The sequence below is a fragment of the Centroberyx gerrardi genome, chromosome 4 (genome assembly GCF_048128805.1).
Source record: "Centroberyx gerrardi isolate f3 chromosome 4, fCenGer3.hap1.cur.20231027, whole genome shotgun sequence".
NCBI classification, from domain to species: domain Eukaryota; kingdom Metazoa; phylum Chordata; class Actinopteri; order Beryciformes; family Berycidae; genus Centroberyx; species Centroberyx gerrardi.
The window spans coordinates 31,776,912-31,804,697 of record NC_136000.1 but is presented as its reverse complement, the minus strand read 5'-3'; the positions used below and the strand labels follow the sequence as shown (position 1 = coordinate 31,804,697).

The following is a 27,786-nucleotide window of genomic DNA, read 5'->3' as shown; positions in this document are numbered from 1 at the left end:
GCGTACACTAGTTCCATTCGGGATTCGGGTGACGTCAGTCAAGCTGACTTCAAGCCGAATTGGTCACTGAAGCAGATTAGTCTATGATATGACAGACTTGCTTTAGTGTTAAACACTAATCCAGCAACTGTGAAATTAATCAAATGAACTGCAATGCATTCTAATGGACCCTCGTGGATCCGGGCCTGGTCAGAGCTTTAGTGCCCTTGCAATATCCCTGTGACCATAGAATCATGTAAGAGCAAAGTTAAGATTTTTTCTTTTAGAGCAATCAAATGTGAGGTAAGTGGGAAGGTCATTCCACCATATTGGGCAGCTAGCATGTCGGTTTGGCAACGTGATGGTCAAACTAAAATGTACGATTGCCCGTCTGTTTCAGACAGCCGTGAAGGTCATTGGTTTGGGGCAGCAGCCTTCTCCTCAGTCCATGTTTGAGCAGTAACTCCTCAGGCAGAGCAGGGAACTTTCAAATCAAATCCCCACAAGCTTCTCCATCCTGTATTTCTCAGTTTCTGCCTTCAGGTTGATGCTATAGAGCAGTGATTCTCAACCTTTTTCATGTCAAAGACCCATAATTTAGTACACATTAGGGCCACAGACCCCCATTTGATGAGATTTTGTCTCTCAGGCCCAAATCTGAGAATATTTTTATTGTTAGATATGATTTTGTCTGTTTTTGAATTCCATGACTATCTGTATTGTAGGTAGGGGGGTAACAGTGAAACTATGATCAAAATAGTCATTCTACTACATTCTCTAATTGTGTTAACTTCTTGTAAATGAAATAGTGGTATAGTTTAACAATTCATCAATTTGCTGGGGACCCCCTGGAACCCCCTCAAGGACCCCTGGTGGTCCTTGAGGGGGTTTTAAAGATGGACAGAGAGAGATTACCTCAGAGTCAGGCAGAGTGAGAGAGAGAGAGAGACAGGTGGACAGACAGGTGGACAGACAGACAGACAGACAGACAGACAGACGGACAGACAGACAGACAGGCAGAGAGAGCTCAGCGCCTGATGAAGTTTTTCCTGTTTTAATCTTGTTTGTAAATGTTGACAGTGAGCTCACACAGCCAGAAGTTCACTCATGGCTCTGGAGAACGGATTACTGGCTTACTGGAAAGAGAGAAAACTAATTGCATTCCTCTGATAGACTGAATGTGACAGAAGTAAAAAGGAGAAAACCAAAGACTGGTAGTTTACCACCAGCCAATACTGGTAGTTTACCACCAACCAAAAACTAGTAGTTTACCACCAACCAAATACTGGTAGTTTGCCACCAACCAAAGACTGGTAGTTTGCCACCAACCAAAGACTGGTAGTTTGCCACCAACCAAATGCTGGTAGTTTACCACCAACCAAAGACTAGTAGTTTACCACCAACCAAATGCTGGTAGTTTACCACCAACCAAAGACTAGTAGTTTACCACCAACCAAATGCTGGTAGTTTACCACCAACCAAAGACCACCAACCAAAGACTGGTAGTTTACCACCAACCAAATACTGGTAGTTTGCCACCAACCAAATACTGGTAGTTTTCCACCAACCAAAGACTTGTAGTTTGCCACCAACCAAATACTGGTAGTTTACCACCAACCAAAGACTAGTAGTTTACCACCAACCAAATACTGGTAGTTTACCACCAACCAAATACTGGTAGTTTACCACCAACCAAAGACCACCAACCAAATACTGGTAGTTTACCACCAACCAAAGACTAGTAGTTTACCACCAACCAAATACTGGTAGTTTACCACCAACCAAAGACTTGTAGTTTACCACCAACCAAATGCTGGTAGTTTACCACCAACCAAAGACTAGTAGTTTACCACCAACCAAATACTGGTAGTTTACCACCAACCAAATACTGGTAGTTTACCACCAACCAAAGACCACCAACCAAATACTGGTAGTTTACCACCAACCAAAGACTAGTAGTTTACCACCAACCAAATACTGGTAGTTTACCACCAACCAAAGACTTGTAGTTTACCACCAACCAAATGCTGGTAGTTTACCACCAACCAAAGACTAGTAGTTTACCACCAACCAAATACTGGTAGTTTACCACCAACCAATTACTGGTAGTTTACCACCAACCAAAGACCACCAACCAAATACTCGTAGTTTACCACCAACCAAAGACTAGTAGTTTACCACCAACCAAAGACTGGTAGTTTGCCACCAACCAAAGACTGGTAGATTTTATATGTGTCTGGTAAACTGGTTATTTACGCCAGCCACTTTTCAGGAAGCCATCTTTCATGCAATCGGTATTTTTTTTTTTGCAACCACTGCAAACAGACAAAGTTCAACTGGCTGTTCCAAAGTTAAGACTAAACTACAAAAACATTAGACTGGCATCCCTTTTAAAAACTCATATAGACTCATGTAGAGTTTTATTAAAGATTCATGTAGTCTATAAATCTAATTTGAATTCTAATGTGTCACTATCACTAATCGAAATACATCAACTGTCTTGAGTGATATTCCATGATAGCACTTTGTAGCTTTGTTTGGAAATGTGTTTTACAAATGAAATCATGGTTGTGATTATGATTATTAGAAAAAATACATTGGCAGCTAAGAAATTAAAACGGGTGGTGAAATTGTGTTGGTTCATTTTTTTGGTTGGGACCTTTTCTTATCTATCAGCTTTTTGTGATAAAAAAAATAAAATGAGAGAGAGAGAGAGAGAAAAAGGGGGCTCTCATATCAATTATGGTCATTATTATCATGACTTACATGGCTGTTACTACAGGTAGACATGACTGATTAGAGACAGAGAGACAGGAAATGATGGGGAGAGAGAGAGAAAGAGGGAGAGAGACCGACAGAGAATGTGTGTGCTAATTTCAAACATGGTCATCATCATCATGACTTATACGGCTATTACCAGAGGTAGACATGACTGATGAGAGAGAGAGAGGGAGAGAGAGAGAGAGAGAGAGAGAGAGAGAGAGAGAGAGAGAGAGAGAGAGAGAGAGAGAGAGAGAGAGAGAGAGAGAGAGAGAGAGAGCCGAGGGCATCACAAGCTAAATTCAGGTAACGCTTAGTGAGATGTCGCTTCGTGAGATGGCCTCTAGAGGGCGTCTTTGACTAAGAGATGGCCTCTCGCCTATGGGCTAAATGCCACTACAGTGCAACTAAATATGGTTGTCATTCCTCATGGAGCTTAACCCTGTTAAATTCACACAGTTTGGTTATTAAGGAGAGAACCGCAATCTACAACCGAACTCACTACCTGAAAATTCAGTTTACTGCTGAATTTGAGAGCGGATTCGGTTAGTCCGAGTAGTGTGTACCAGAACCGGACCGGACAACTGGTTGTTACGTGACGTAAGGCGCAACAGTGTGTTGTGAGAAATTCTCAAATTTTCTATCCAGTCTGTTTCCTCAACATTGCAGTTGTTCCTACCAGTTCTGCAGTCTTGGCCCGGCCCAAGTGTTGCGGTTAAAAGTATCAAGTCCATGCGGTGGAAAAAGAGAATATGACGCCGCTGTCAGTGGCAGTTTATTAAGATCTTATGGATACATTGACGCCTCTGGTTACTGGTGTTACTGGTGTCAAGTTGAATTGAATTGAACACACGCGCCGTGGGTCTGTACAGGATCTGTGCTTGTTTATCTTGACTTTTATTGTCATTACCAGGTTTTATTTTTATTACCATTCTCTCTCTCTGTATCTATTATTTTCCCCTCTATATGCTTTGGCAAGACAACTATATTTACATGTCATGCCAATAAAGCAAGTTGAAATTGAAAATTGAAATTGAGACTTGTTGACTTGACTTTGTTGCATTTTTGTATTTGGTTTGTTCAGTGCCCAATCACAAGTGAACCAAGGCTGGAAACAAAAGTCACATGACTGACAAGTAGGTTGAATAAACCGCTCATAGCCGGTTCTCCCTATAGGCTGAATAGGCAAATCAGCCAATCAAATCAGATCAAAGCATCCTTTAATGTATTTTTTCTACTATCGAAAAAAATACTGTATATATCTTACCGTTCTTATTGGATACATTACGTGCCAGTGATCAAAACCAATCAAAAGCACTGATTTGAGGAAGGCCCGCCCCCAGCAAGAGATGACTCTTATTGGCTGAGGCCCTCTGAAAGTCTTCATTTTAAGTTCAGGTCCACACAAGTGGAGAGAGCCACATTCACCTTTGTATTTGTTACTTTTTTTTTTTTGATGTTCATGCGCTGTATCTTGCTCTATCATCATGCTTGACGGTGGGTAGGATTTGTCTTGAAAGGGGGCCTCCACAGAAAATTTTACCCAGGGCCTCTAGCAGTTTAGAGCCGGCCCTGCTTACATGCGTCCGTTCACATTACAACTGCATTTTTTGTGTGCATGTAAACGTGACCACTGTGCATATGAGAGTAAAAGAAGACAAAGAAGCAAGTGTGCGAGAGAGAGAGGGTGTATGTGTGTGTGTGTAGAGCGAGAGAGACAAAGACAGAAATAGACTCGACAGTGACGGATGGGAGGTAATGAACGAGCGCCTCGGTCCATGATAATGTTTCATGTCATAAAACACAGGATACCATTTGACTTGACGCTTGATAAATGCGATAATATCTGACTAATAGGTAGCATATTCAACCTAATATGTTATAATATATTATAGGGACATGTTGCCAAAGCAGCCTGGATAAAACCCCCGTATTAAATCTGACTTGAGATGCTTGCTGACATCCGGAATTACAAACTGTAGTGTCACGCTCGAGTAACCATGACGATTGTGTAAACGCAACATGTCCTGCAGAAACCTTGCATCATCAATTTGCCAATTTCTCTTTCATGTGCAAAACATGTTGTGGCCCTGGGACATATCAGTTCTTTAAAAGTTAACTTTATGGCAATATATATTTTCTGACACTGACAAAACGTTACGTGTACGATAGCAATTCTCAAACTTTTTCATATCAAGGACCCCAAATTTAGTCTACATTAGGGCCACGGACCCCCATTTGATGAGATTTTGTCTCTCGGACCCAAATCTGAGAATATTTTTACTGTTAGATATGATTTTGTCCAGAATTCCATGACTATCTGTATTGTAGGTAGAGAGATAGCAGAGAAACAAGGATCAAAATAGTCATTCTTCTATATTCAATAAGTGTATTAACTTCTTGTAAATGAAGTAATGGTGAAGTTTAACACTTCATCAATTTGCTGGGGACCCCCTGGAACCCCCTCAAGGACCCCCGGTGGTCCCCGGACCCCACGTTGTGAACCACTGCGATAGGAGATGGTAGGGTTAAACGTTTTCTCCCCTCTCTCGCTTTCTCCATAGCAATGAATAATGTTTACCATAATGAATATGATATTACATTGACCAGACATATTAAGTCATGTTTGATTAAATGGTCTCTATTTCAGTAAGGAATCTGTTAAAATGCTAAGAACATGACACCTAAATCAGCGAGGCATATTAGGAGAAGCAAGTTTTGAAATGATACATTGCTAACAGTGTGTTCAGTCAGGCAATGTACATAAAGATGACACAAATATGTTTTATTATCACATGAGTTTTGCTTTCTTCATTCATTTTCTTGGTACTTTACAGAGCAGGAGAAATTTATCTTGACACTGCACTTAACAATGCATTTCCATGGATGGTTTGTGAGCTGGGTAAAGTGCAGCTCAGCATGCCAAGACCTGGACACATGGGTTCAAGGGTGGGAGGTGATGAAGTTGTATTTATTCCCAACAAACCAGAACGCATCACCTCCTGTGTGCCAGAGGATTTTTCCCAGGAAAGACCTAACCAATACCGCCCTTACAAAAAAGCCACATGTGAAAACCCACATGTGAATTCAAAGCACATGTGCTTTTTGGATACATGTTGGTTTTCATACATGAACATGTGAAATTTTTCACCTTTTTTGCATGTGAAATTAAGTTTTCACATGTGAAACAAATATTGACATATCTAATAGCAGGTGCAAATGTCGGAAAAGTTCACATGTGAACAAAAATACACATCACCTAGACATAGAATTTTTTTACATCTGAAGTAAAAACTGTCACGTGATGCCAGAATACAACGTGAGAAAAGTTGTTCACATGTGAAAACCAACGTGTCCAGAAAGCACATGTGCTTTTAGTTTTCACACTTTTTTGTAAGGGCGGGTGTTTAGAACAGCAAATGTTAAAGCTTTCATGAACTGGCTATAGGTTGAATAACTGTTGTTATATCAATCGGTGATAGAGAGCAAAACGTATGATTTTTACTTCAAATTTGACCTTTTTCATGCAAAAGAAAATAATCAAAAAATTATTCATATTTTTATTCTTGTCAGGGTGGAAAAGCCTCTGAAACAGCATTTAGACCACCACCATTAGACCACCACTAAAACTCTCCATTGAAAGCCATACTAAATAATGAAATTGTTAGCAACAGGACAAGTCAGATTTCATTGCCGGCATTACAGTCTGTTGAGTAAAATCCTCCCACACCACACTGGAATGATTTCTCTGATCAGACATCTGACATAAAAACAATAATATTAAATTATATTAACCAGATCTGATTTTTAACAAAAGATCAATATTGGTCTAACCCTTCTCTCCAGCCATCACTCGCCAACATCTAGTGCTTCCATTGGTTCCCTTTAATTAGTTCTGTCAATAGAAGCCAGCAACCTTTTGACTGCTGGTTGAACTCTGCTACAGTTTGCCTTGATTTCTGACATGTTACACATGCCTCTTGGTTGTACATTGGGAACAACTGGCCCAGTATCTGATACCAGCGTCAGCAGTGGTGCAACCTCGTCTACTATGCAGCAAAATTCTGAATACATCAATTGCAGCCAGAAAATCAAACATTTTATAGCATTTAAAACATGTATTTTTTTTCTCCAGGGAAGTAAACCGAAATGCTCGTGAATTTATCTTTTAAAAACTTTTTTGACCTTTTAGCAGGCTTGATATAATGCAGTTATTGTCGTTATTCCATCTGCAGATTAACTCATACACTGCAATCCACTCTTCAAACACATATCATAACTGTAAACCAGCCACTACATGAGGATTATCAATGGGTGACTGTAACCTCTTCTGTGTTTGCGAATGAATATAGCTTTGTTCAGTTAATATGACAAAAAAAGACAAAAAAAATATTAAATGTACTCCCAACAGATTTGGGATTTCTCAAATGTGCTTAAATTATTTTCTTCTAACTTCTCCTTATCTAACAACATAATAATGCAATTTTTATGTGTTGTGCTACATGTCTGCAAAAATGTTTAGATCATATATATCATTTGCCTGTTCTGCACTTTACAATGATTTATAAAGTCAGTGAGTAGTTTTTATGCTACACATAATATGCCGGTTCTTTGGACATGATGAAACAAGTGTGTGGCAGGAAACTGGTCTTTTGGCAGACAAATAGCATGACCGCAAACCAACCTGTCTGTGTCTCCCAGGAGCTGGGCTCAGGTTCAGAGCCAGAGGAGAGTTCATCATCATCATCGTCATCCTCATCTTCATCAGATGAGGAAGCTCTGTTCCTCAACAGCTCTCCTCTTCACCAGCCCAGGAGAACCAGAAAGAGGAGTAACTCCAGGACCGATTCCTCCGCCTCCTCTCCCGGATCTCCTCCAGAACCACAGTTTTCCACTGGAGGATGCACACAAGGTCAGGGAATCGGAGCAATAACCTAACTATTGGCCTTTAATCTAAATAAGACAATATTCCGATTAAGATGTTTACATGGGTTGCTTACAGAACTGTTCCATTCATATTCATAGTCCGATTAACAGGACAAAGGAGAATCACTGGAGCACACAGACAGTTTAAGCCGTTACTCTATTATACTCTGATAGAGAGTCATAGTTGGATTAAAGTGTTTGCATGTCTAAAATACCCTTCAATAATGTGACTAAAATCGGAAAACTCCACGTTTTAATGCGATTATGCTTACTCCGACTATGAGCTTATTCGGGTTAAAGAGTAACTAAACCCCATCCAAATGTGTGGTGAAGTCTGTACCATACTTTTCACAATTAGATGTCAGGCTTCACCACAGTTTTGGGTTTGGGGTTCAGTTACTCTTTAAGGTAATCAGAAAATGCTGTTTACATGGCAATTTCTTATTCAGACTCTTGTCTTAATTGGGTTAATATTGAATTATTGCTGTCCATGTAAACATAGTCACTGTCTTTTGTTTGTAATTATCTGATTTCAAAAATTGGTATATTGGTATACATTATTTTGATTTTGAAGGCAAATAAATTGTTAAGTAATTGATTTCCAGCAGGTAATCAGTCATATGTAATGGATTCAATTTTATGTTTATAAGTAATATTGAACATAGGGGATGACATTAAGGTCAAGTGGTTTTTCAAAGTTACTGGCCCAGTAACCAGTATTGTCAGCACTCCTCTTATGATTATTCAGATTACTATTAATGAATTATGGGCCACCTTCTGTCTCTTCAACAGAGCTTCTTCCCTACAAACCATGAAATCGTGAATAAAGACTGCTAGCAAAGTTCTATTAGCCTATCAAATATGTGTAATAATAGAGTGCAGGTTTTTTATTCATGACTTTACTGAAAAGTGCCATATAAATCAGGTTTATATGACTCATAGTAATATGCATAATTGATGAGTCAAGTTCAAAAAAGGAATCATTTCAGTCTTCTTAAAATGTACATGATCATAACAGTTTTGTGACATAACATTTGATAGAAATTATCATTGAACTTTGACTTTGACAAAATCATTTTTCTATAATTCTGTAAAACTGGAAATTGAAATCACCTCAAATAATCGAGTAAATGAAGCGGGGACGAATTTGAAATTTCCCCATCAAAAACCTAAAAAACCCCCCCCAAAAAACCCAAAAGCGAAATAAGCATTTTCTCCTCTCTCCTCTCCAGCTGCTGGCCAGTTGGAAGCCCGCGATTTCCACAGTCATAGCAATGTCCTCAGCAGCAGCCCTAGCTTTCGGACCAAGGGGAGGCAGGCAAGGTAAGGTGAAATCCTCTCTATGCGGTATAAAATGATTCATTCACGTTTACATGTTGGGGCAAAACCTTCATCAGGGTGTGACAATGATGAAATGAAATGTTATCTGAAAACAGCAAATTAATTGAATCAGTTACATCGCACTGACCTCAGTAATGTCCGTCTTCGAGAAACAATCAGTAGCACATCATCATGTTCATATTTTGACTATATAGATTTGGATCAGCATCAAAAACGGTATATGATTTTGCAGATAAAGAGGCCAAGCTACATAATTGGAAGAAATATTAGATTTCTTTTCTTAATATTTTGACAAATGTGTTATTTAATCAATTTTTTATTTTATTTTATTTTGTCAGCAAAATCCACTGTTTGTCACATCCATTTCAGTAAAAATGTTGTGCTCTTTCTGTCTTGTGATGCCTGTACTGGCTGAAATAGGCAGAATAAAAGTTTTCAAACAGTTTTCAGAATATCTCTATGCTTATAGTTTTGCTTATTATCCAAAGGCAAAACTTGACAATATATATTTTTCTGTAAAACAACTTCATTTTTTATGGCCCTTAGTCTTCTAATAAATTTCACTCGCATTTGTAGTCGCTTTGTTTACAAAAAATGAAAATCATTTAAGCCTGGTCATTGTCAAATGAATATCAAATATGGTGTTGGACAAAAATTTCATAATTTTTGTTGACAAAATTAACACCGACGTATGACAGTGCATGCTTGACCTCTCCTTGTTTTCTGAACCTAGGAGTCTGACCCTTCCTTGTTTTCTGAACCTAGGAGTCTGACCCCTCCTTGTTTTCTGAACCTAGCAGTCTGACCCTCCTTGTTTTCTGATCCTACCAGTCTGACCCTCCTTGTTTTCTGAACCTAGGAGTCTGACCCCTCCTTGTTTTCTGAACTTAGGAGTCTGATCCCTCCTTGTTTTCTGAACCTAGGAGTCTGATCCCTCCTTGTTTTCTGAACCTAGGAGTCTGACCCCTCCTTGTTTTCTGAACCTAGGAGTCTGATCCCTCCTTGTTTTCTGAACTTAGGAGTCTGATCCCTCCTTGTTTTCTGAACCTAGGAGTCTGACCCCTCTGTTTTAAGCTCTCATCAGTCTGACCCCTCCTTGTTTTCTGATCCTAGCAGTCTGACCCTTCCTTGGTTTCTGCTGCTAGGGGAGAAACCACTCCAGGTGAGAAAGAGGAACTGCAGGATGATGAGGAGGAGGAGGAAGGAGAGGAGGCCCATCATCGCACCATGGTGGACAGGTTACTGGAGAGACATGGAGCGTGTATCCCCCACCACAAACCCAAACTGTACCGCGCTGCGGCCGCCCAAACCAAATCTATTCCAGGATTCAGCATCCTGGCCTTTCCTGACTTCTGGGGACACCTCCCACCACCGGGACATGAACCCATGGTACCACGCAAACCTAAAGTGCAGAGGTACTGATTGCTATCATGTTGCTCTAATTTTCACTGCAGGCTGTTTGGGGAGTAATGGATTACATCTACTGGGATTACAGTAATCTGCTGTTAAAGTAATATTCCACTTAGTTTTAACATGGGGGTTATTCGGCATTTGAACGCCATGAAAACCAGAATATAATCTACTCACCAAGATGGATGCAGCTGGAGTTGTAGCATTTGTAGTGTTTGAATGAGGCCTTGAAAACAGCCTGAAAACACGTCTGTGAACAGATTCAACAACAGATCTTGCTTTTAAGACAATAAAGCAGTAACTGGTCTGTCCTCATTTTGCATTTCTATTCTTGTCTTACACTAAAATTAGTAATAAAAGTAGATCCGGTCTCCCAAACAAGAACTATCTCTTCAACGTGGTATCCCTCCTCGTTCTCTTCTATCAACAAAAATGCTATTTGGTGAATTCTAAAATGCTGAACCAAAGGTCCATTGAAAATCACAGTAGACTAGTAGTAAACTATCTATCTATGCATCAGGCTCCACTTCTCTGCTTCTTCCTTGCCTCTATCTTTCCCAACCATTTTCCATCACTTTCTCATCACACCTCTTTTCCTCCTCCCTTTACTTCTCTCTCTCTTTCTTTAGTATGCTTTCTGTCCTCTCTTAATCAGACATGGCGGTACCGACAGCCTTAGAGCTTCGTTTAACATTGACAACAACAATAATATTTTATGAGATATAGGGTGTCATATAGGGCTTTACTGATACAGAAATGCCGTATCGATTCAGTTGCGATTTGCTCTCAACCATTGACCGATACAAGCTATTTGAATTGATGTAGCCGTATCTTAAACATTTAGATCGGTGCATCGGTTCAAATCGGTGAATAGTTACACCCCTAGAAAATAGATTGATTAAACATTGGATTTCACTGAAACATGTTTAAAGGCCAAAATTAATTTGGGTTGTGAAAATTTGGATATCCTTATACACAACTTTAAGTAATCATACATTGTGTATATAATGATAATAATAGATATTCCACTGATTGGAAGAATCTGTCCATTTAACAGATTTTGGAGGTGAAGTGATCTCTAATTAACCTTCAGTATGCCAGTGATGTTAACAAATTGGGTAGCGCTTTATTTTGCGGGTCCACAATTTCCTAATAATTTCCTGGAAAGGAACTGTTAATTTCTTTAACTGGAAAGAACCATGAAATTATGTAGTAGTTATATAGAAAATGTAAGCAGTCTGGTGGAGTCAATAAAATACTGTCAATTTCTAAAATAATTTCCTGGAAAGAACTGCAAAACTATAAACTATTTACTGGAAAAATAATAGGCAGAGGTCACTTATCAGAAGTCATTATTCATATAATTATATAATATAGTTATTTGTTGAATTCTTAATGACTTTTAGTTAATTTTTAATTTTCTATATAACTACTACATCATTTCATGGTTCTGACTTGGAAACAGAAGAGATTGGAGGAACTTCAACTACCAACTACCACTGAACTCTTTCTGTATTTTCCCTATAATTAGAACATAATTTCATGGTTCTTTCCAGGAAACTTACAGTTCCTTTCTAGGAAATTATTAGGAAATTGCGGATCCGGGAAATAAAGCGTTACCGCAAATTGAAGTAATCCTTGCATCACTATTTACAAAGCAGCCAATTTGTGAACCAAAGATGGTTTACATGTTGGAAGTACCCCTCCTATCTACATGTGTATAACACAAAATGAATGGCCTTGATGATGACAGAGAGGAAGAGAGAGAGGGGCAGAAAGAGCAACGAGCAGAGAGACATGTGTTTGTTCAAACCAATGTGTTGAACTCCACTTCTCTGCACTGTGCCTTGCATTTTAATGCGGCTCTCTTCATTTCTATGCTGATTGCTGTTGACAGCGAATGACACTGTTTTTGTTTTTTTTAGCAGAGTCAAGTTCAAGTTCTGCATTTCAGTACCAGCAGATTCTTGTAAACAAGAATAGGTTGTTCAAGGTTACCTCTATAGGATTTTCTCTAAATTTGGAAGCAACTATGGTTAGACCAATGTATACATTTATCAGCCTTTTAATAAAAATCTGATATTGGATAGTCAATTTCGTCCACCTTTGATATGATGGATATTATGTAGTTTGATTGATTACATATAATTGGTCAATACTACATTGGGTGTCTAATGCAGCGGTTCTCAACGTGGGGTCCGGGGACCACCAGGGGTCCTTGAGGGGGTTCCAGGGGGTCCTCAGCAAATTGATGAATCGTTAAACTTCACCATTATTTCATTTACAAGAAGTTAACACAATTAGAGAATGTAGAAGAATGACTATTTTGATCATAGTTTCACTGTTATCTCTACCTACAATACAGATAGTCATGGAATTCTGGACAAAATCATATCTAACAATAAAAATATTCTCAGATTTAGGTCCGAGAGACAAAATCTCATCAAACCTGGGTCCGTGGCTCTAATGTGGACTAAATTAACGGTCCTTGATATGAAAAAGGTTGAGAAGCCCTAAACCTGAATTAATTCTACTTAGTCACATTCTTCATTTTGACCAGTTTCCACACATTTTTTCCCCCACACATTTTGAATATCAGCACAAAATATTGGCCAACATTTACTTCTCTTATTTATTCAGTCTATTTCTGCCATTTCACCTTTATTTGTGCTTCTATCTAACAAGGTGTGTGTGTGTATGTCTTTGTATGTGTCTGTGTGTGAGAAAGTGCATACAGTACGCGTGTAACTGTGCATGTACATTGTCAATCAGCATCTGTAGGGGTATTTGTGGACGTGGATGTGTGTGTGTTTGTGGATGAATGTAGGCGTGTTTGTATCTGTGTGTGTGTGTGTGTGTGTACGGCACTTTTTAATGTCTCTCCTCCGAGACATTTTCTCAGCACTTTCAAGAGGCCAACAGACGCTGACATTTAAAAATGTTAAAGACGCAATTTCACTCTGAACTTTATCTAATTATGTTGCCAGTCTGTCGGCGCTCATATAAAAGAGAAGATTTTTTAAGTCTACAGTCCCTCAACAGAACTAATGTTAATGCCATTTTGTTAGGGCTTCTTTGTGAGTAAATTGTCCTTGGTGTAGAATGATATTAGGCCTAATGTGAGGGACCTTTCAAGCTCTGTCTAATTTCAAACCCAAATGATCGTGTCCAGTTGACTCGGCCTCTATCTTGTCCGTAATTGGAAGGCACTACTTTTATAAAGTACTTTGCCAAAGTGCTTAAAAATCTGTAAGGCTGCTCATCATGGAGTTCAGCAGCAAAGTCTAAACTAAACATTGCATTGAAACTAGTTAAACCTGCGTCGTAGTTATGCCATGGAGACTTAAAGGATAAGGCTGGTGTTTTTTAATGCATTGCTTACCGTCAACAAATCCTATGAAAATAACAAAATCAGCACTCCAATCAGAACTCCATTGTATTAAAAAAACGATTAAAAACACGTCACAGAGCCATGCCGTTGCTCTGGGCAGAATATTTCATCATCACGATGCACCGGGCCAGCCGACTTTTTCCTCAAACAACTTAATAAGCTGGCTGTAAACACGTTTGCGATCTCAGGAAAGTAGTTCTGTAGCACCAAAAATAGTCCCCGGCGTAATGAAGAATTTGTTTCCATTTGAATTTGATTTGGTAATAACTACAACAGCCTGACTTTTTCGTGGTAACAGTTAGCGATTTTTAAAATTGAAACTATGGACTTCCAGTGGGACGGTAGAGCAGCATGGACGCTTGAGTTGTGAGCTCCCTTACGCCAACACAATAAACTCCGCCAAAACTCGAGAATTAAATACAGAAGGACCCAGGACCTTTGACAATGAGCGGAGGTTCAACGAAAACAAAGAACAAAAGAAACCTGGACAGCCAAGGTAAAGAAATAAACAGTCCGATTAAAGAGAAGAACATGCTAACACCTGAAGCTAGCTGCATGGCTTCATTTCAAACCAGTTTGGATGGCATTAGCAAACAAATTCAAGCCCTACAAAACAAACTGAAAACAGACCTGAAAATGGTTAAAGACGAAATCACAATCCAAATGAGAAATGAACTGACAGAACTCAAGGAAGACATTGACCAGAAATTTGCAAAAATAACCACAGAGATAGGAGAGCAAAATGATAAGATGGACGCCGCTTTGACACACGTTGAAGAAGTCGAGCTGTGGAGCACCGAAGCAAATTGTGCACTGCAGGACATAATGAAAGAACACAAAATTATGATGGACAAGCTAGATGACTTGGAATCGAAATGAGAAGCTTTCAAGAATTAAAAAACACATATGACCTAGCAAATCAGGACCTGTTTAGATATTTACAAATGAAGGACTATTATATTAAAAAAATCAAGAAAAATGAAGACAAAATACATCCTATCATGAAGATACTTGTACAAGCATACTGTAATGCTATTCCCAGAGTCGTGTCAATCCTGTACTTTTGTTTGATGGAATCTAGAAAGGATTCAACATTATATGTTAAGGCTAAATGGGAAAGAGAGCTGAATGAAGAGATCCCAGAAAAGATGTGGTACGATATGTGGAAAATACACCAGACCACGACACAATCACTGAGATGGAGGGAATTTATTTGGAAGAATCACATTTGTTACTTCATCACACCCAAAATTAAAAGTAAACAAATGGATATTCAACAAACATGCTGGAGACTATGTAACCACATGGAACCAAACCACAAACACATTTTTTGGAGTTGCATGAAAATACAACCTTTCTGGGATGATGTACATTCTGCTCTGTGTGAGGTATTGGGTTATGAAATCCCTCGATCCTGTCTTGTTTTATACCTGGGTCATATGGAAGGAACTGTGAATATAGAAGACCAATACTTTGTCAAGATTCTCCTCGCTGCCGGAAAGAGGGCTATCACTAAGAACTGGCTCAAGACTGATGCACCAAATTACAAACAATGGCTGACTATCATAGATGATATCCTAGTGATGGAGAATCTCACATATAGGTTAAGAATGAAGGAAGAATGTTTTGCAAAAGGCTGGGAAAAATGGCTAATATATAGATCAAAAAAAGGCATAAATAGTAATGTTGTTTAAATAGAATGTAGACCTGTTCCTCCCTACAGGCTCTGTTCACCTTTTATTGTATTTTCTTTCCTTTTCATATTTTTTTTTTTTTACCCTCTGTAAGTATACTCTGAAAAGAAAACAATAAAGATAAAGTTATAAAAAAAAAATAGAAATTATGTCTTTGTGAGCTGTATTTCAAGGTTTTTAGCTTACAATCGGAGCCAATGACTTCCGGATTGACAGCTAAAAAAGGTACGTGGGAAATCAGAAAGTAACGGGAGTAGAGCAAACGCATTGTTGATTTTGTTATTTTCATAGGATTTGTTGACGGTAAGCAATGCATTAAAAAACACCAGCCTTATCCTTTAAGGTACATCTTATCTAGTAGATTCTGAAGGGACCACTAACCAAAACATTGTCTCAGACAGTGATGTTTTCACCCTCTGTGGCCAATAATTTGCATCAATTTCTTGTGTCCCAATTAATGGTAGCCCAAGGTAATATTAGCTTGGACAAGCCCAGCTACTTTAACATCACCAAACATCAACAAATAGCCATGTTATCTAGTATGAAGTGTTAGGATTAATTTGCAGTTTGTCACCCACACCCACTATGACTACAGACATAAATCAATATTTACAATTAGATGTGACTAACTCAGACAATAATTGTAACATCAAGTTAGAGAGATTTACAAAGGTAGGGGAGGAGGAAACAAATTTAAACTTAACTTTAAGGAGAACTCTAGATAAATCTAGTGGGGAGACTGAAAAGTTTCTACAAGTTTGTGTAATTCTCAGATCTCTCTCACACAGACTGACCTCAGATGCCACTGCAGCCCATATGGACACAGTCACATTAGTCTGGTTTCCACTACAGGGCCAAACAGGGCTAGTCAGGGCTAAGACATTAGTCACTATAGAGTCAAACAGTGTGATGTGTGGATGTGATGTGGAAGTGCTGGCCAAGTAGTACTGTTACACTGTGTGTATTGTTGCTGCCTTATCTGAAAGCTGAATAAATATCCCTACCCATAAAACAACTGCAAATTCTGTTTTCTTGATTGTCTTTGCTGTTGTGTTGTTTACATCCATGTTCTGCTGCAAACCACACTTTCAATCAATTTTCTCTCTCCTTGTTTGAATGATAAGCATTTAGCTTGTTAGATTCTGGGGGAGGATTTACTTTCCACCAAGTATTGACTAATCAATAAAAAATCCTGGTGCGTGTCTTTGTGCACATACTAGAACGCGTTGCTTTCAATTTTAAGGACCAGTTTTGCCTATTGTGGTTAGCATTCCTCGTTTTGTATTCAATATCTTTACATTTGACCATTTTCATGCCAAAAATAGCAAAAAAATAGTATTCAATGTTTCCCACATTTTTTTTTTGATATGACCAGCACCTAGTGTAGGTTGGTGTTTCTGTCCATCTGTCTGTCCCCAAAATTTTGTGCTGGTTTTCATCAACTATATCTATTGATCCAGAACATGCATTGACATCAGGGGTGGCTTGGTGGACTTAGGACAGAGTTTCCTATTGGTTGGTGATGTCATTTAAACCCCTCCTTTCCCGAATGGCTGTATTGATCCTAAATGTGCGATTTGAGATGTGTGATCGCCAGTATCTGTTGATCCACACATAATAAGATAAGAACACAAAGCGAGTGACCAGAAACTTATTTTTGACAGTGACTTGACTTTTGAAGAGCAGATAAAAGTGTAGTGCTGTCCTGCTTCCTGCAACTACTAAACAAATATATATATCTATCTATATGTATATAGATAGATATATATATGTATATTTCTGCCAAAGTCAAAAACTATATTTCTGCCAAAGTCAAAAACCATTCTCACATCTCTGACTGCCACAGACTGTCCCTCAGTCTAGACTCAAGACTAGCAAAGAAACTTATGCCAGCTAATTCAGTATCATCTTTAAATCACTTCTTAAAACACACTATCTAGACTTGCTTTTATGTAATTGTTTTCTTTCAGTGTTTCTCATTAACCGCTTTCCTTTTGAATGCATTTCCCCAATTTGTATCTCCTTCTTATGTACTTTACAAAACCATCTAAAAACAAGAAATGGTAAAGCAACTCAGCTTTTAAATAAGATTGTTGTTGTAGCATAATAGTAGGTGCAGCAGTAGTAGCAATCATAGTAGTTGCAATAGTAGTAGTAGAAGTAGTAGGACTAGTGGTAGTAGTAGTAGCAGTAATGTTTTTCTGTATGTGTTTGCCTCTAATAGGCAGAAAGTGTTTGAGGATGTCCAGCGCTTCCTGAATCCTGATGACATCATGAACCAGGTGGTCTTCGACCTGGAAGACACCAGGTAGATAAACAACACACACACACACACACACACACACACACACACACACACACACACACACACACACACACACACACACACACACTTGTGTGTTGGTTCATTACTATTGCCGTCGTTCATCTTTGTCAACATAGTACAATTGCGAAAATATCATTTCAGGCTCTAACTGTAAGTAGTAGACATGCGATGTTAAATTTGTCTCATCGTTCTGTGTCTTTTGAATGCAAATATCAAACATTTAGGACGCTGTCTTGTTTCTTTGTGTCTCAGTCCTCAGTGTTTGTCTGATAGGCCAGACTCGTTGAGGTTTTTCTCTAAGTTTGAATGTGGAAACCTGAGGAAAGCTATCCAGGTCCGCAGGTATGGACACACACACACACACACACACACACACACACACACACACACACACACACACACACACACACACACACACACACACACACACTATACCATTTCAAACAAACTGGGATAATCATAGTTTTTTGGAATAGTTCGATGCCTTTCTGGGAAAAATAATAATATTGCTGTAACATGTTACTGAGTATGAGTTTCATTTTCTCCTCTATCCTCCCATCCTCTCTTCTACTTACCTCTATCCTCCTCTTTCCTATATCCTTTTCCTATATTCTCCTCTCCTCCTTTCTCCTCTTTTCTTTTCACCTACCACCTCCTCTCCTTTCGTTTTCCTGTTTTCTCCTCTCCTCTCCTCTCTTTTTCTATCTCCCTTGCTTGCTTCTCTTCTCTTCTCTTCTCCTCTTCTTTTCTCTTCTTTCATTTTTTCCTTCTCTCCTCTCCTCTTTTTTTGTCTCCCTTGCTTTCTTCTCTTCTCATCTTTCCTTTTTTCCTCCTTCTTTCCTTCCCTCGTCTCCTCTCTTCTCATCTACTTTCTTCTCCTCTCCTCCTTTCTCCTCTTTTCTTTTCACCTCCCACCCCTTCTTTTTTCTTTTCATTTTCCTGTTTTCTCCGCTCCTCTGCTCTCTTTTTCTATCTCCCTTGCTTGATTATCTTCTCTTCTCTCCCTTTTTCCTCCTTTTTTCCTTCCCTCGTCTCCTGTCTTCTCATCTACTTTCCTCTTCTCTCCTCCTCTCTCTCGATCCTCTCCTCCTCTGTAGATATGAATATGACCTCATATTGAATGCGGATGCGAACTGCTCCCAGCACACCCAGTGGTTTTACTTTGAAGTCAGTAACATGGTGGCCAACGTCCCCTATCGCTTCAACATCATCAACTGTGAGAAGACCAACAGTCAATTCAACTACGGTGAGAAAGGGTGTGTGTGTGTGTGTGTGTGTGTGTGTGTGTGTGTGTGTGTGTGTGTGGTGGGGGGGAAGTGAGGGAGGTGGAAAGAGGGATGAGACAGGAGAGATGGAGGGAAAGAGGGGCTGTAGCAGCTGATAACCTAATAACTGACAGATAATGGAAAAACGAGTCAAAATGTAATAAAATATCCCTCTAAGTGTGTTATGAAATATAAAATTTCCCTTTGGTGTGTTGATTGAACAAGGATCAAATATAGTTTCATTCAGATATTGGTGGAGGACACAACGTTAGCGCTTGAGTGCATGAAACAGTTTTGCATTAATCTTAGCATATGGACTGACTTATTGAGGCTATTCTGCCTTGACTACATAATGCAATAACATCACTTAAAGTACATTAAGTATGTTATTACATGCGTATTACATTATGAGGTATGTGGAATCATTTTAAAGGAACAGTTCACCCACTTCTTTAGAGTTCCAAAAAGAACAAAAAAGAACCATAAAATGACTATACAGTTTGTGCAGCATAATCCAAGTCTTATGAAGCGGGAAAAGTGGAAAAGACCTGCATTTACACTATTCCTGATGGGGTCCGAGTACTGAACCCGTTCACACTACAGGATAATCTGACTGACTGTCGGGGCTGAGTGCCCCCCCCCCAGCTCAGAATCACCCCGATGATCAGGATGGTCCGATCAGGCTTAGAATGACCTAACCTTTAGGCAATTTTTGGTACGTAAAGAGCTGTTTCTCGCCAGCTATTCTGGCATGCATATTTGTCGCCGAATAGTGGAATGGAGATGAATCGAGAACAAGAGATGTTGGTAGTTGCAGACAAGTTCTGTCTGCTTCTCTACAAATGATTCTGCCATCTGTCCTAGCATCTGTCACGTCACTGGGCATAAAATTGTGGTTAGTGCCTATACAGCGGGTATGTGGGTATGGCACCTTTCGGATGTGTAGCGTCAATTTTTGAGGACGTGCACAAAGAGCTCTCCGAACAACCGCAGGATACGTGTGACAGCCATCTTGGAACGCGTACGCGCGATAATGTACGTTAATTTTTGCAAAATAAGCACCGACTGTGGATCAAGACCCTGACGCAAAGCTAAAGTAATTTATGATCAGCAAGACTAAAACCATAGGAACGTCTGTAGCTAGCATAAATGGCTACACTGTAGCAATACTATAACCATGGAAATGTGTGTAGCTAGCATCCATGGCTACACTGTAGCAGAACTGTAACCATAGAAACAAATCTGGAAAGATTGCCCTTCTGCCTCTAACCAGCAATCAAAAGTTTTGTGTTCTCTAAATAAGTTAAAAGTCATTTTGGAAACAATATTCATGTTTCTAACCTCGATTAGCTGAGTGTTTGCCTGCAGTAACCAAGGAGTAACATCTTTTTTCCACAAGGTGTTGCTTGTTAATTTGATTAGAAATCAACAAAACTTTGACTTCTTGACTGCAGAGTGTTATGATGCAATGTGAAACAGCGATCTCTTATTCAAAAATAACACACCTCGGAATGTGTTCATTGGCCAGTCAGAATTGAATATTCAACGGAGCCATGTAATAAGTCAAAATAAGGTTAACATTTCACCAGACTGTGTAATAACTGTGCGTTTTGAGTGTTATTGCCTACAGTAAATAAAGATTGCTCCCATCAGCTTGCTGTCAATGGGACTTTCTCTTATTTATATGGCCTCCTGCACTCTGACCCTCTATCAGAGCTTATTCACACACACACACACACACACACACACACACACACACACTCACACTAAGGGTTGATAGAACAGACCTCTTGCTGTGTTTTCATTCTCTCCCACCCTCGTTGGCAGGCTATACAGGCTCAGCAGTGGGTCATACTATAGACCATTCATTACCGCTAAACACACACAGAGACAAAAGGATTGCAAAACACACCCAGTTTCCACAATAGCAATCTCTTCTAGCTAAAGACAAATGTGCACACTCATTCTCTCAGTTTGGCTCTACACACACACGCACACACACACACTCATCCAATGCCCTTTGTACCGGAAAATAGCTCTTTTCAAAGTCCCCCAGGAAATCGGTTTTATCTTTGGAAAAAGTGAATAGAAGAAAAGGGTGTTCTGCCAAAATAGCCTGTATCCCATTGTACAGAAAATGGCTTTTCTTCTGAAAGATAGTAACGTGCTGACAGACTAGAAAGTCATCTAGCTATCTGTTTCTCACCTCTGGAGATTTGATGCTGTTACATTCAACTAGAACAGTGTCTCTTCAACTTTTCAAGCCTGGGAGCTAAATATGTGGGAATAGCCTATGGTTTCTAATACAGGTGAAGAGATTGGATAAAAAATGCTGTCATGCCAAAATCTTTTGATACAAGGACTGACAGTATGTGACAATTGTGTAGGAGGGGACAAGTTCTATTGATGTTGTTGCAATTCCTACTGGTCGCCAATAGAGGTCATAGATTACTTAATATACCTTTAATTAATGCTTTGTTTAGTCCCATATCACAACGAAATCCCTGAAATGTCCTTAATTTCACCTTTACATAAACATTAATTATCCATTAAAAATAACATAGCTTTAAAAAAGTACGATTAGTATCATAGGTTTATAAGGGATTTATTCATGGGTTGATACACAAAGACACTAGTAATTAAGGGATTTTTCATGCTTTTTGTGCATGGTTTACAGGGTTATTAAGTGGAAATTAATGGAAAAGTTCCTGTCTCCCTGAATTCTACATTCAATTAGAAAGTAAGGAGTCAAGATTAAGAGGGTGTTTAAGGAGGTTTCTCCTCCATTAATAACTCCCTTAATTAATTTTAAGGGGATTTTGCATGAATTAAGGGGTCAATTAATGTAAATTAATGAAGATGTAAGATTATTTTAAGGGATTACTGCTTCATAGAGCATGGTGATGAAATATTGTAACAATGTAGATATTGTTGTCAGCAAACATACAGAGAGTGAGAATGTTTTGGGCGAAAACCTTATATCTCCAAAATGTTTAGGAACTAAGAAAAACACCCTTGTTTTTAGATTGCAAACATGCATATTTGAGTTTATCCAATGGTTTTTGAAAGAGGTTTGTAAGACTAAAGGGGTGTGGAATTGTCTTAAAGGGTAACTTCGGTATTTTTCAACCTGGACCTTATTTTCCCATCTTTTTGTGTCTACGTGACTAAAGGGGACAACAATTTTTGAAATTGGTCCAGTATTGAGCGAGATCGCTTCAGCTGGCAGCCTCGAAACGAGCTGCAATGTAATCCGATGGGACAAATCGCACCGTCAATGTACGTCCACTAAAAGTGCTTGTTTTGCCACTGACAGGCTCAGATTGTTATTATAAGTGTCTGACAACATTATGGAAAGGACCCTACAGAGAAATGAAACGTTTTTCTTTACCTTTCGCTTGATCTGGTCTGTGTGTAACTTCCTGCAACAACTCAACTCTCGTGAGACTTGGTTACACACAGACCGGCTGAAGCGATCTCGCTCAATACTGGACCAATTTCAAAAATTGTTGTCCCCTTTAGTCACGTAGACACAAAAAGATGGGAAAATAGGGTCCAGGTTGAAAAATACCGAAGTTACCCTTTAACCGATAGAGGGACCATACTTCAATTAAAGCTAAAACGTGAAAATCACCAAAATTGGAGTGCTGTTTCACTTGGCAAAAGCGAGTAAATGCCACTGCTCTGATCTAATCCATGTGGCTGTCTGTCTGCCTATCTGTGTGTGTGTGTACTGCAGGCATGCAGCCAGTGCTGTACTCAGTGAGAGAAGCTCTGGAAGGCAGACCACACTGGGTCAGGACCGGAACTGAAATCTGTTATTTCAGGTATGGAGGGGACAGACAGATTCAATGAAAAATGGAAATGTAAATTATTGTTTTTTTCCACGGCCCCACCAAGCATTCGTTTTTTATTATAACTTTAGTGGTAACCTATCGTATTACACTCATCCTAAATACTAGGTGTTAACCGGGTGAAGATTATGTATTTACTGGATAAATGCATGGTAAGAATCGTTCAACATAGCACAAGAGTAGGCAAGATTAACCATGTCTAGGTGTGTCTATGACATTAGGCAAAAATGAAAACATTGGAACAAGGAAGTAGACAAAACACTAGATTAAAACAATGTCAGATTATGGGAAGAAAAAAAAACCTCCCCAAATGCTAACGTGACAAGCTAGTTTCATCCAAAACTCTCCCCACGATCTTTGCGGAAAAAAAATTGTTTACATCGGATGTCCCGCCTTAGACAGCACTTCTCACCAATCGCTAACGCCCTTTTGTGATTCACCTCATTTCAAGTCTCTCAGCTTAGGAGAGTGTTTCTGCCTGAAAGCAGTTCTTATGAAATCAAATGAAAATACAGTCAACATCACAGGAAAGAGAGCACAAAGTAAAAAAAAGAAGAAAAAAAGACATAGACTGCTTCCCGTTCGACAAGTTGCTTAAGATTCAAACATTTTCTCAAAGACCATAATTCTTACTGTTCAGACAGATGATTATCTCCTCATTGATGGCAGACTGTAATGTCTTACAACAAATAGAGGAATATTGATCAGCTGAGACATTTTGTTGCAATGTAATCTAATCATTATGAATCTAATCATCATGACTAGAGGGTAGCAACCAATGAAATATTGAAAAAGATTCTAGCAAAAAAGCACTGTCTAGACAGACCACAGTACCATATTTAAAAATACAATTTCCAGAAGCATTTGAACTTTATGTTTTGCAAAGCTACCTCCATAGGTGGTTTCCAATCTGCCTTAAGCGTATTTACGCATATGTAAAGTGATAATACACAATATGTTCATATGGAGACAATTTAAATATATAAATATACCACAGCAATGAGCGCTTAGCACAAAAAATAGAGACAAAATAAAAAAACAAAAAAAACAAAGATTTATTCTTTTGTAGATTGATTTTTTTAAATCTACATTTTACAATAACTTCAGCTCTTTCTGATTCCTTCTTTTTTCCCATCCAGAAACCACTTCTGTCCGGCTCGGGGAAGAAAGAGAGCGACTTTTTACACTTTGACCTTTACCGTGACCTTCAAACACAATGAGGATGTCTGCTACCTGGCCTACCATTATCCTTACACATACTCTGCACTGCAGGTATCTATCTATCTATCTATCTATCTATCTATCTATCTATCTAGATCAAGCAAAAAATTGCCAGATATTTCTTTGGAAGTTACAGTATATCCAAAAAAAACCACATCAGGGGTGGATTCAGGACCAATTTTCCCTCTAAAATTATAGTTTGGTGACATAAAACTAATAATTTATCACATTGACCAAACAGTATCTTGCCAGTCCTTATGCCAAACAATTTATTACATTTACCAAATAATAATATCAGTCATCAGTCAGAAATGTAAGTGGAAATTTTGGCGATGAATAATTAGATGCACAGACTTTACCATAGCTTGGGGTTTAGTTAATTGATGTCCCTGCATAGGTTAGGCCCCTTTATTTATTTATGTTTATTGTTTAATTCATGAATATATATTTCCTGTAACCAACTTGGAGGCAAAGTGTGATGGTATGCAAATTTAATCAGGGAATTGGTGTAGTAGTCACGGGACACTGATGATAATGTTGATTTCCTGCAAGCCAACATGATGATTATGATCATTTAAATTTCTCACAAACCTTACTTTGTAATTTTGCATTCAGATATGAATGGTAACAGTAAATATCAAAAGGTGACAGTAAAAAAAAACAAAAAAACAACTCAATCAGCTGGCCCTCTGGTCATTTTGAGTTCAGTTTGTGGAGGATACAAATGCTTGCTGTTAACCCTAGACTTGAAAAGATATTTTAATATTTCTTATGCAACTTAAAAAATAACCATACATTACACGACTGTACAGTGACCTGGTTGTACCCCTATTATTTACAACCTATAAGTTGTACTGTGCAACATTTGACTTGTCAGTCTGTGACTAATCCATCTCTCCCTTTTTTATTTTTTGTTTTATTTTTTGCTTCTTTGTCTTTTTTGGTTTCTTTCAATGTCCTGCTTTTTGTAGATTTAAAAAAGATGTGAATATCCCTGGTATAGGCTAGTGTCTCTTTCATTTCTCTCTTTGTCTCTCAGTCTCTAATTTTCTCTCTTTCCATCCATGTTTCTCTGTTTCTCTATCTATCTGTCTTTTTGCAAGGTTGAGAAAGGGCAAGGTTGGGAAATCCAGTAATTCACTGAATTTTTCCAACTCAGTGACATCTACTTACTTTCAGGTGCTTTTGAATCACTTTGACTCCAAAATCCATCCCCTGAATATGTAAATTATTTATTCTAATTCCAAGGCTATAATGTGAATATCCATATTCTTGTCATCTACAACCATTGTTGACCACCATAGGAAGTGTAAAAGATCTTTCTATTAGTATCTATTTGCATCTCTGTGTTAACATTCATACATTTGTTCCCTTCAAACATGCTTCTGAGTAATCTAAAGTAATCTCTGTAGTGTCTGTAGTGTAGTGTCTGTATTCCAATTTTCTCATTAGCTGTAACTGATTACAGTTACCATTTTTCGTATGAAGATTACTGCAGTCTTGTTACGTGTAAACTCCCACTTCCTAACTCTGCTTTTGGATTATTCGGCCTCCAAGAATTACAAAAGGCAATTATTTCAGGTTGGACATCCTAAAATGCTCTACCTCTATAAAGTGCTGAAGTGTCAGTTCAGAAGAGTTCAGAAGCCGAATAGCTTCAGGATACATGCTGTTCCTGAGGCGGGACGTCCTACTGGGCAAGCACTGGAGTCTTTTCCCTGAGGGGAGGAGTTTAAAAAGACAACTGGCTGGGTGAGTGGAGTCAGCGATCACTTTCGCTGCCCTGCGCTTGCTGCGAGCGGAGTAGATAGAGGAAACAGTCGGGAGGTCGCAGCCGATGATCTTAGATGCTGTTCGTACGACTCTTTCTAACTGCTTCCTCTCTTGAGTGGTTGAGTTCCCATATCCACCACAGCTTTGTAAAAGTGAGTCATGGCCTCTCTGCACACACCAAACTTTTTGAGCTGGCGCAGGAAGTAAAGTCTCTGGTGGGCTTTTGTAATTATGAGGCTGGTATTAACCTCCCATTTTAATGTGTGACAAATAGTGGTGCCAAGAAATGTAAAATTGGTGCCTGAAAAGGCAAACAGGCAGCTACATAAATACAGCCTTACGAAGCATGACTCACACACTCGAACGAGACATATTTGCCACGAACACACTCATACAGACAGCAGGCAGTCAGTGAATTGATGCAGACAGCCTAAGAGGCAGCCCTAGGCAAGGTTAGCAACAGCCAGTTCCTATATTAATGCTGCCTAAACTAAGGTAAGAGAACACACTGTGCCGGTCCCGAACTGGATAGGCTACGGTTGGTCGAATGATTGAGAATGTATCTGTGAATAGTATTTTAAAAAACAAATACAGATCCTGTGCAGGTCCACGGCGCGTGTGTTGAATTCAACTAGCTGTGGCCACACTGATCCGTTGGAAAATGGACATAATTACTGACGGATAGATTTCTGTCCATTCTGTCCATTGGGACATTGTTTTATCACTCACATTGGGGTGAAAATAGGAAAGAATGTGTAGTTTCTTCTGTCTCGACATTTTCACAATACAACCTGTCAGCTCCGCGGCTCAGATTAAACTGTCTGTGGTTGGCATTGATTGTGTGTTTGTTTAATGTCGCCCGGCATCCCGGTTGAGTTTTCCGTTTTTAAGCACTGCCGGAAAACGCTGGTCATAAAACAAACTGAGCCAGTAGTTTAAGCTCCTAAAACAGGTACAACCACCGGTACTGCTCTGTTTTTATTTGTTCAGAATCAGAATGCGCGTTACGTTGTCAAATTCACTCCCGGAATGGCGTTCCAGTGCGTTCTGGCCCAATGACTCCCTGGATGTAGCCTAGATTTGTTTCCTCTGTCAAGAGACTCGGGGCCATCTCTTAGTCAGACGCCTTCTAGAGGCCATCTCACGAAGTGACATCCCACTAAGCGTTACCTGGCCTAGCCCATCAAGCCTTGTCACGTGACTATGGGCTCTGGAAGTCTGGGATTAAGGTACGCTGGCCCTCGCCCCCCCAGACTCAGATGATCCAACACCACCGACTGTCAGACTGACTCTTGGCAAGCCAGGTTGTGGGCCGGGTGGCCATGGATCATTTCCTAAGGGCCCTACCAGAGGAAGAGAGGAAGAGCATTGGCCTGACTGCCCTCAGTGATCCCCAGAAAATGATGAAAGTGCTGGAGCTGAGCCAGGCCACCCTGTCCTGGATCTGCTGAAAGCCTGGCTGGATGGGTGTGCTGTACATGGCCTAGGGTCATCGCCTAGGGGCAGTCTTGCCCTATCCAAAGAATGGTTAGGATCCAGGGCAGACAAGTACAGGCTCTCCTGGATTCCGGCAGCACGTCACCTTGGCCCAGTCTCATATTCTTCCACTGGACTTCCAGTAAGAAGGCTCCCTCCCTTTCACGTGTGTCCACGGGGACATACGCCTAGTATCAGTGGCCAGGTGAGGATAGCTGAACCTCTGGGGGAATGGCCCCAAACTGTGGGGGTTATAGATAAATGCTGGTGCCACTCATCCTAGGGCAGGATTGGCCCAAGTTCCAGGCCATGTATACATTCGCCCTAGACACATGGAGCTGGAGGACGATTGGCAGAAACACTGCTGGAA

The 27,786-nt window shown here is 39.5% G+C and overlaps 1 protein-coding gene across 1 annotated transcript in view; it reads left to right on the top strand.

Moving 5' to 3' along the window:
* agbl1 (AGBL carboxypeptidase 1) overlaps positions 1 to 27,786 on the top strand; it is a 192,902-nt gene that overhangs the window by 90,227 nt on the left and 74,889 nt on the right. Inside the window, exons 12-19 of the mRNA XM_078283012.1 lie at positions 7,441 to 7,651; positions 8,898 to 8,988; positions 10,152 to 10,421; positions 17,726 to 17,809; positions 18,080 to 18,169; positions 18,925 to 19,073; positions 22,832 to 22,919; positions 24,086 to 24,218. Of these exons, the coding sequence (XP_078139138.1) occupies positions 7,441 to 7,651; positions 8,898 to 8,988; positions 10,152 to 10,421; positions 17,726 to 17,809; positions 18,080 to 18,169; positions 18,925 to 19,073; positions 22,832 to 22,919; positions 24,086 to 24,218 (1,116 nt within the window). The remainder of the gene's footprint in view (positions 1 to 7,440; positions 7,652 to 8,897; positions 8,989 to 10,151; positions 10,422 to 17,725; positions 17,810 to 18,079; positions 18,170 to 18,924; positions 19,074 to 22,831; positions 22,920 to 24,085; positions 24,219 to 27,786) is intronic.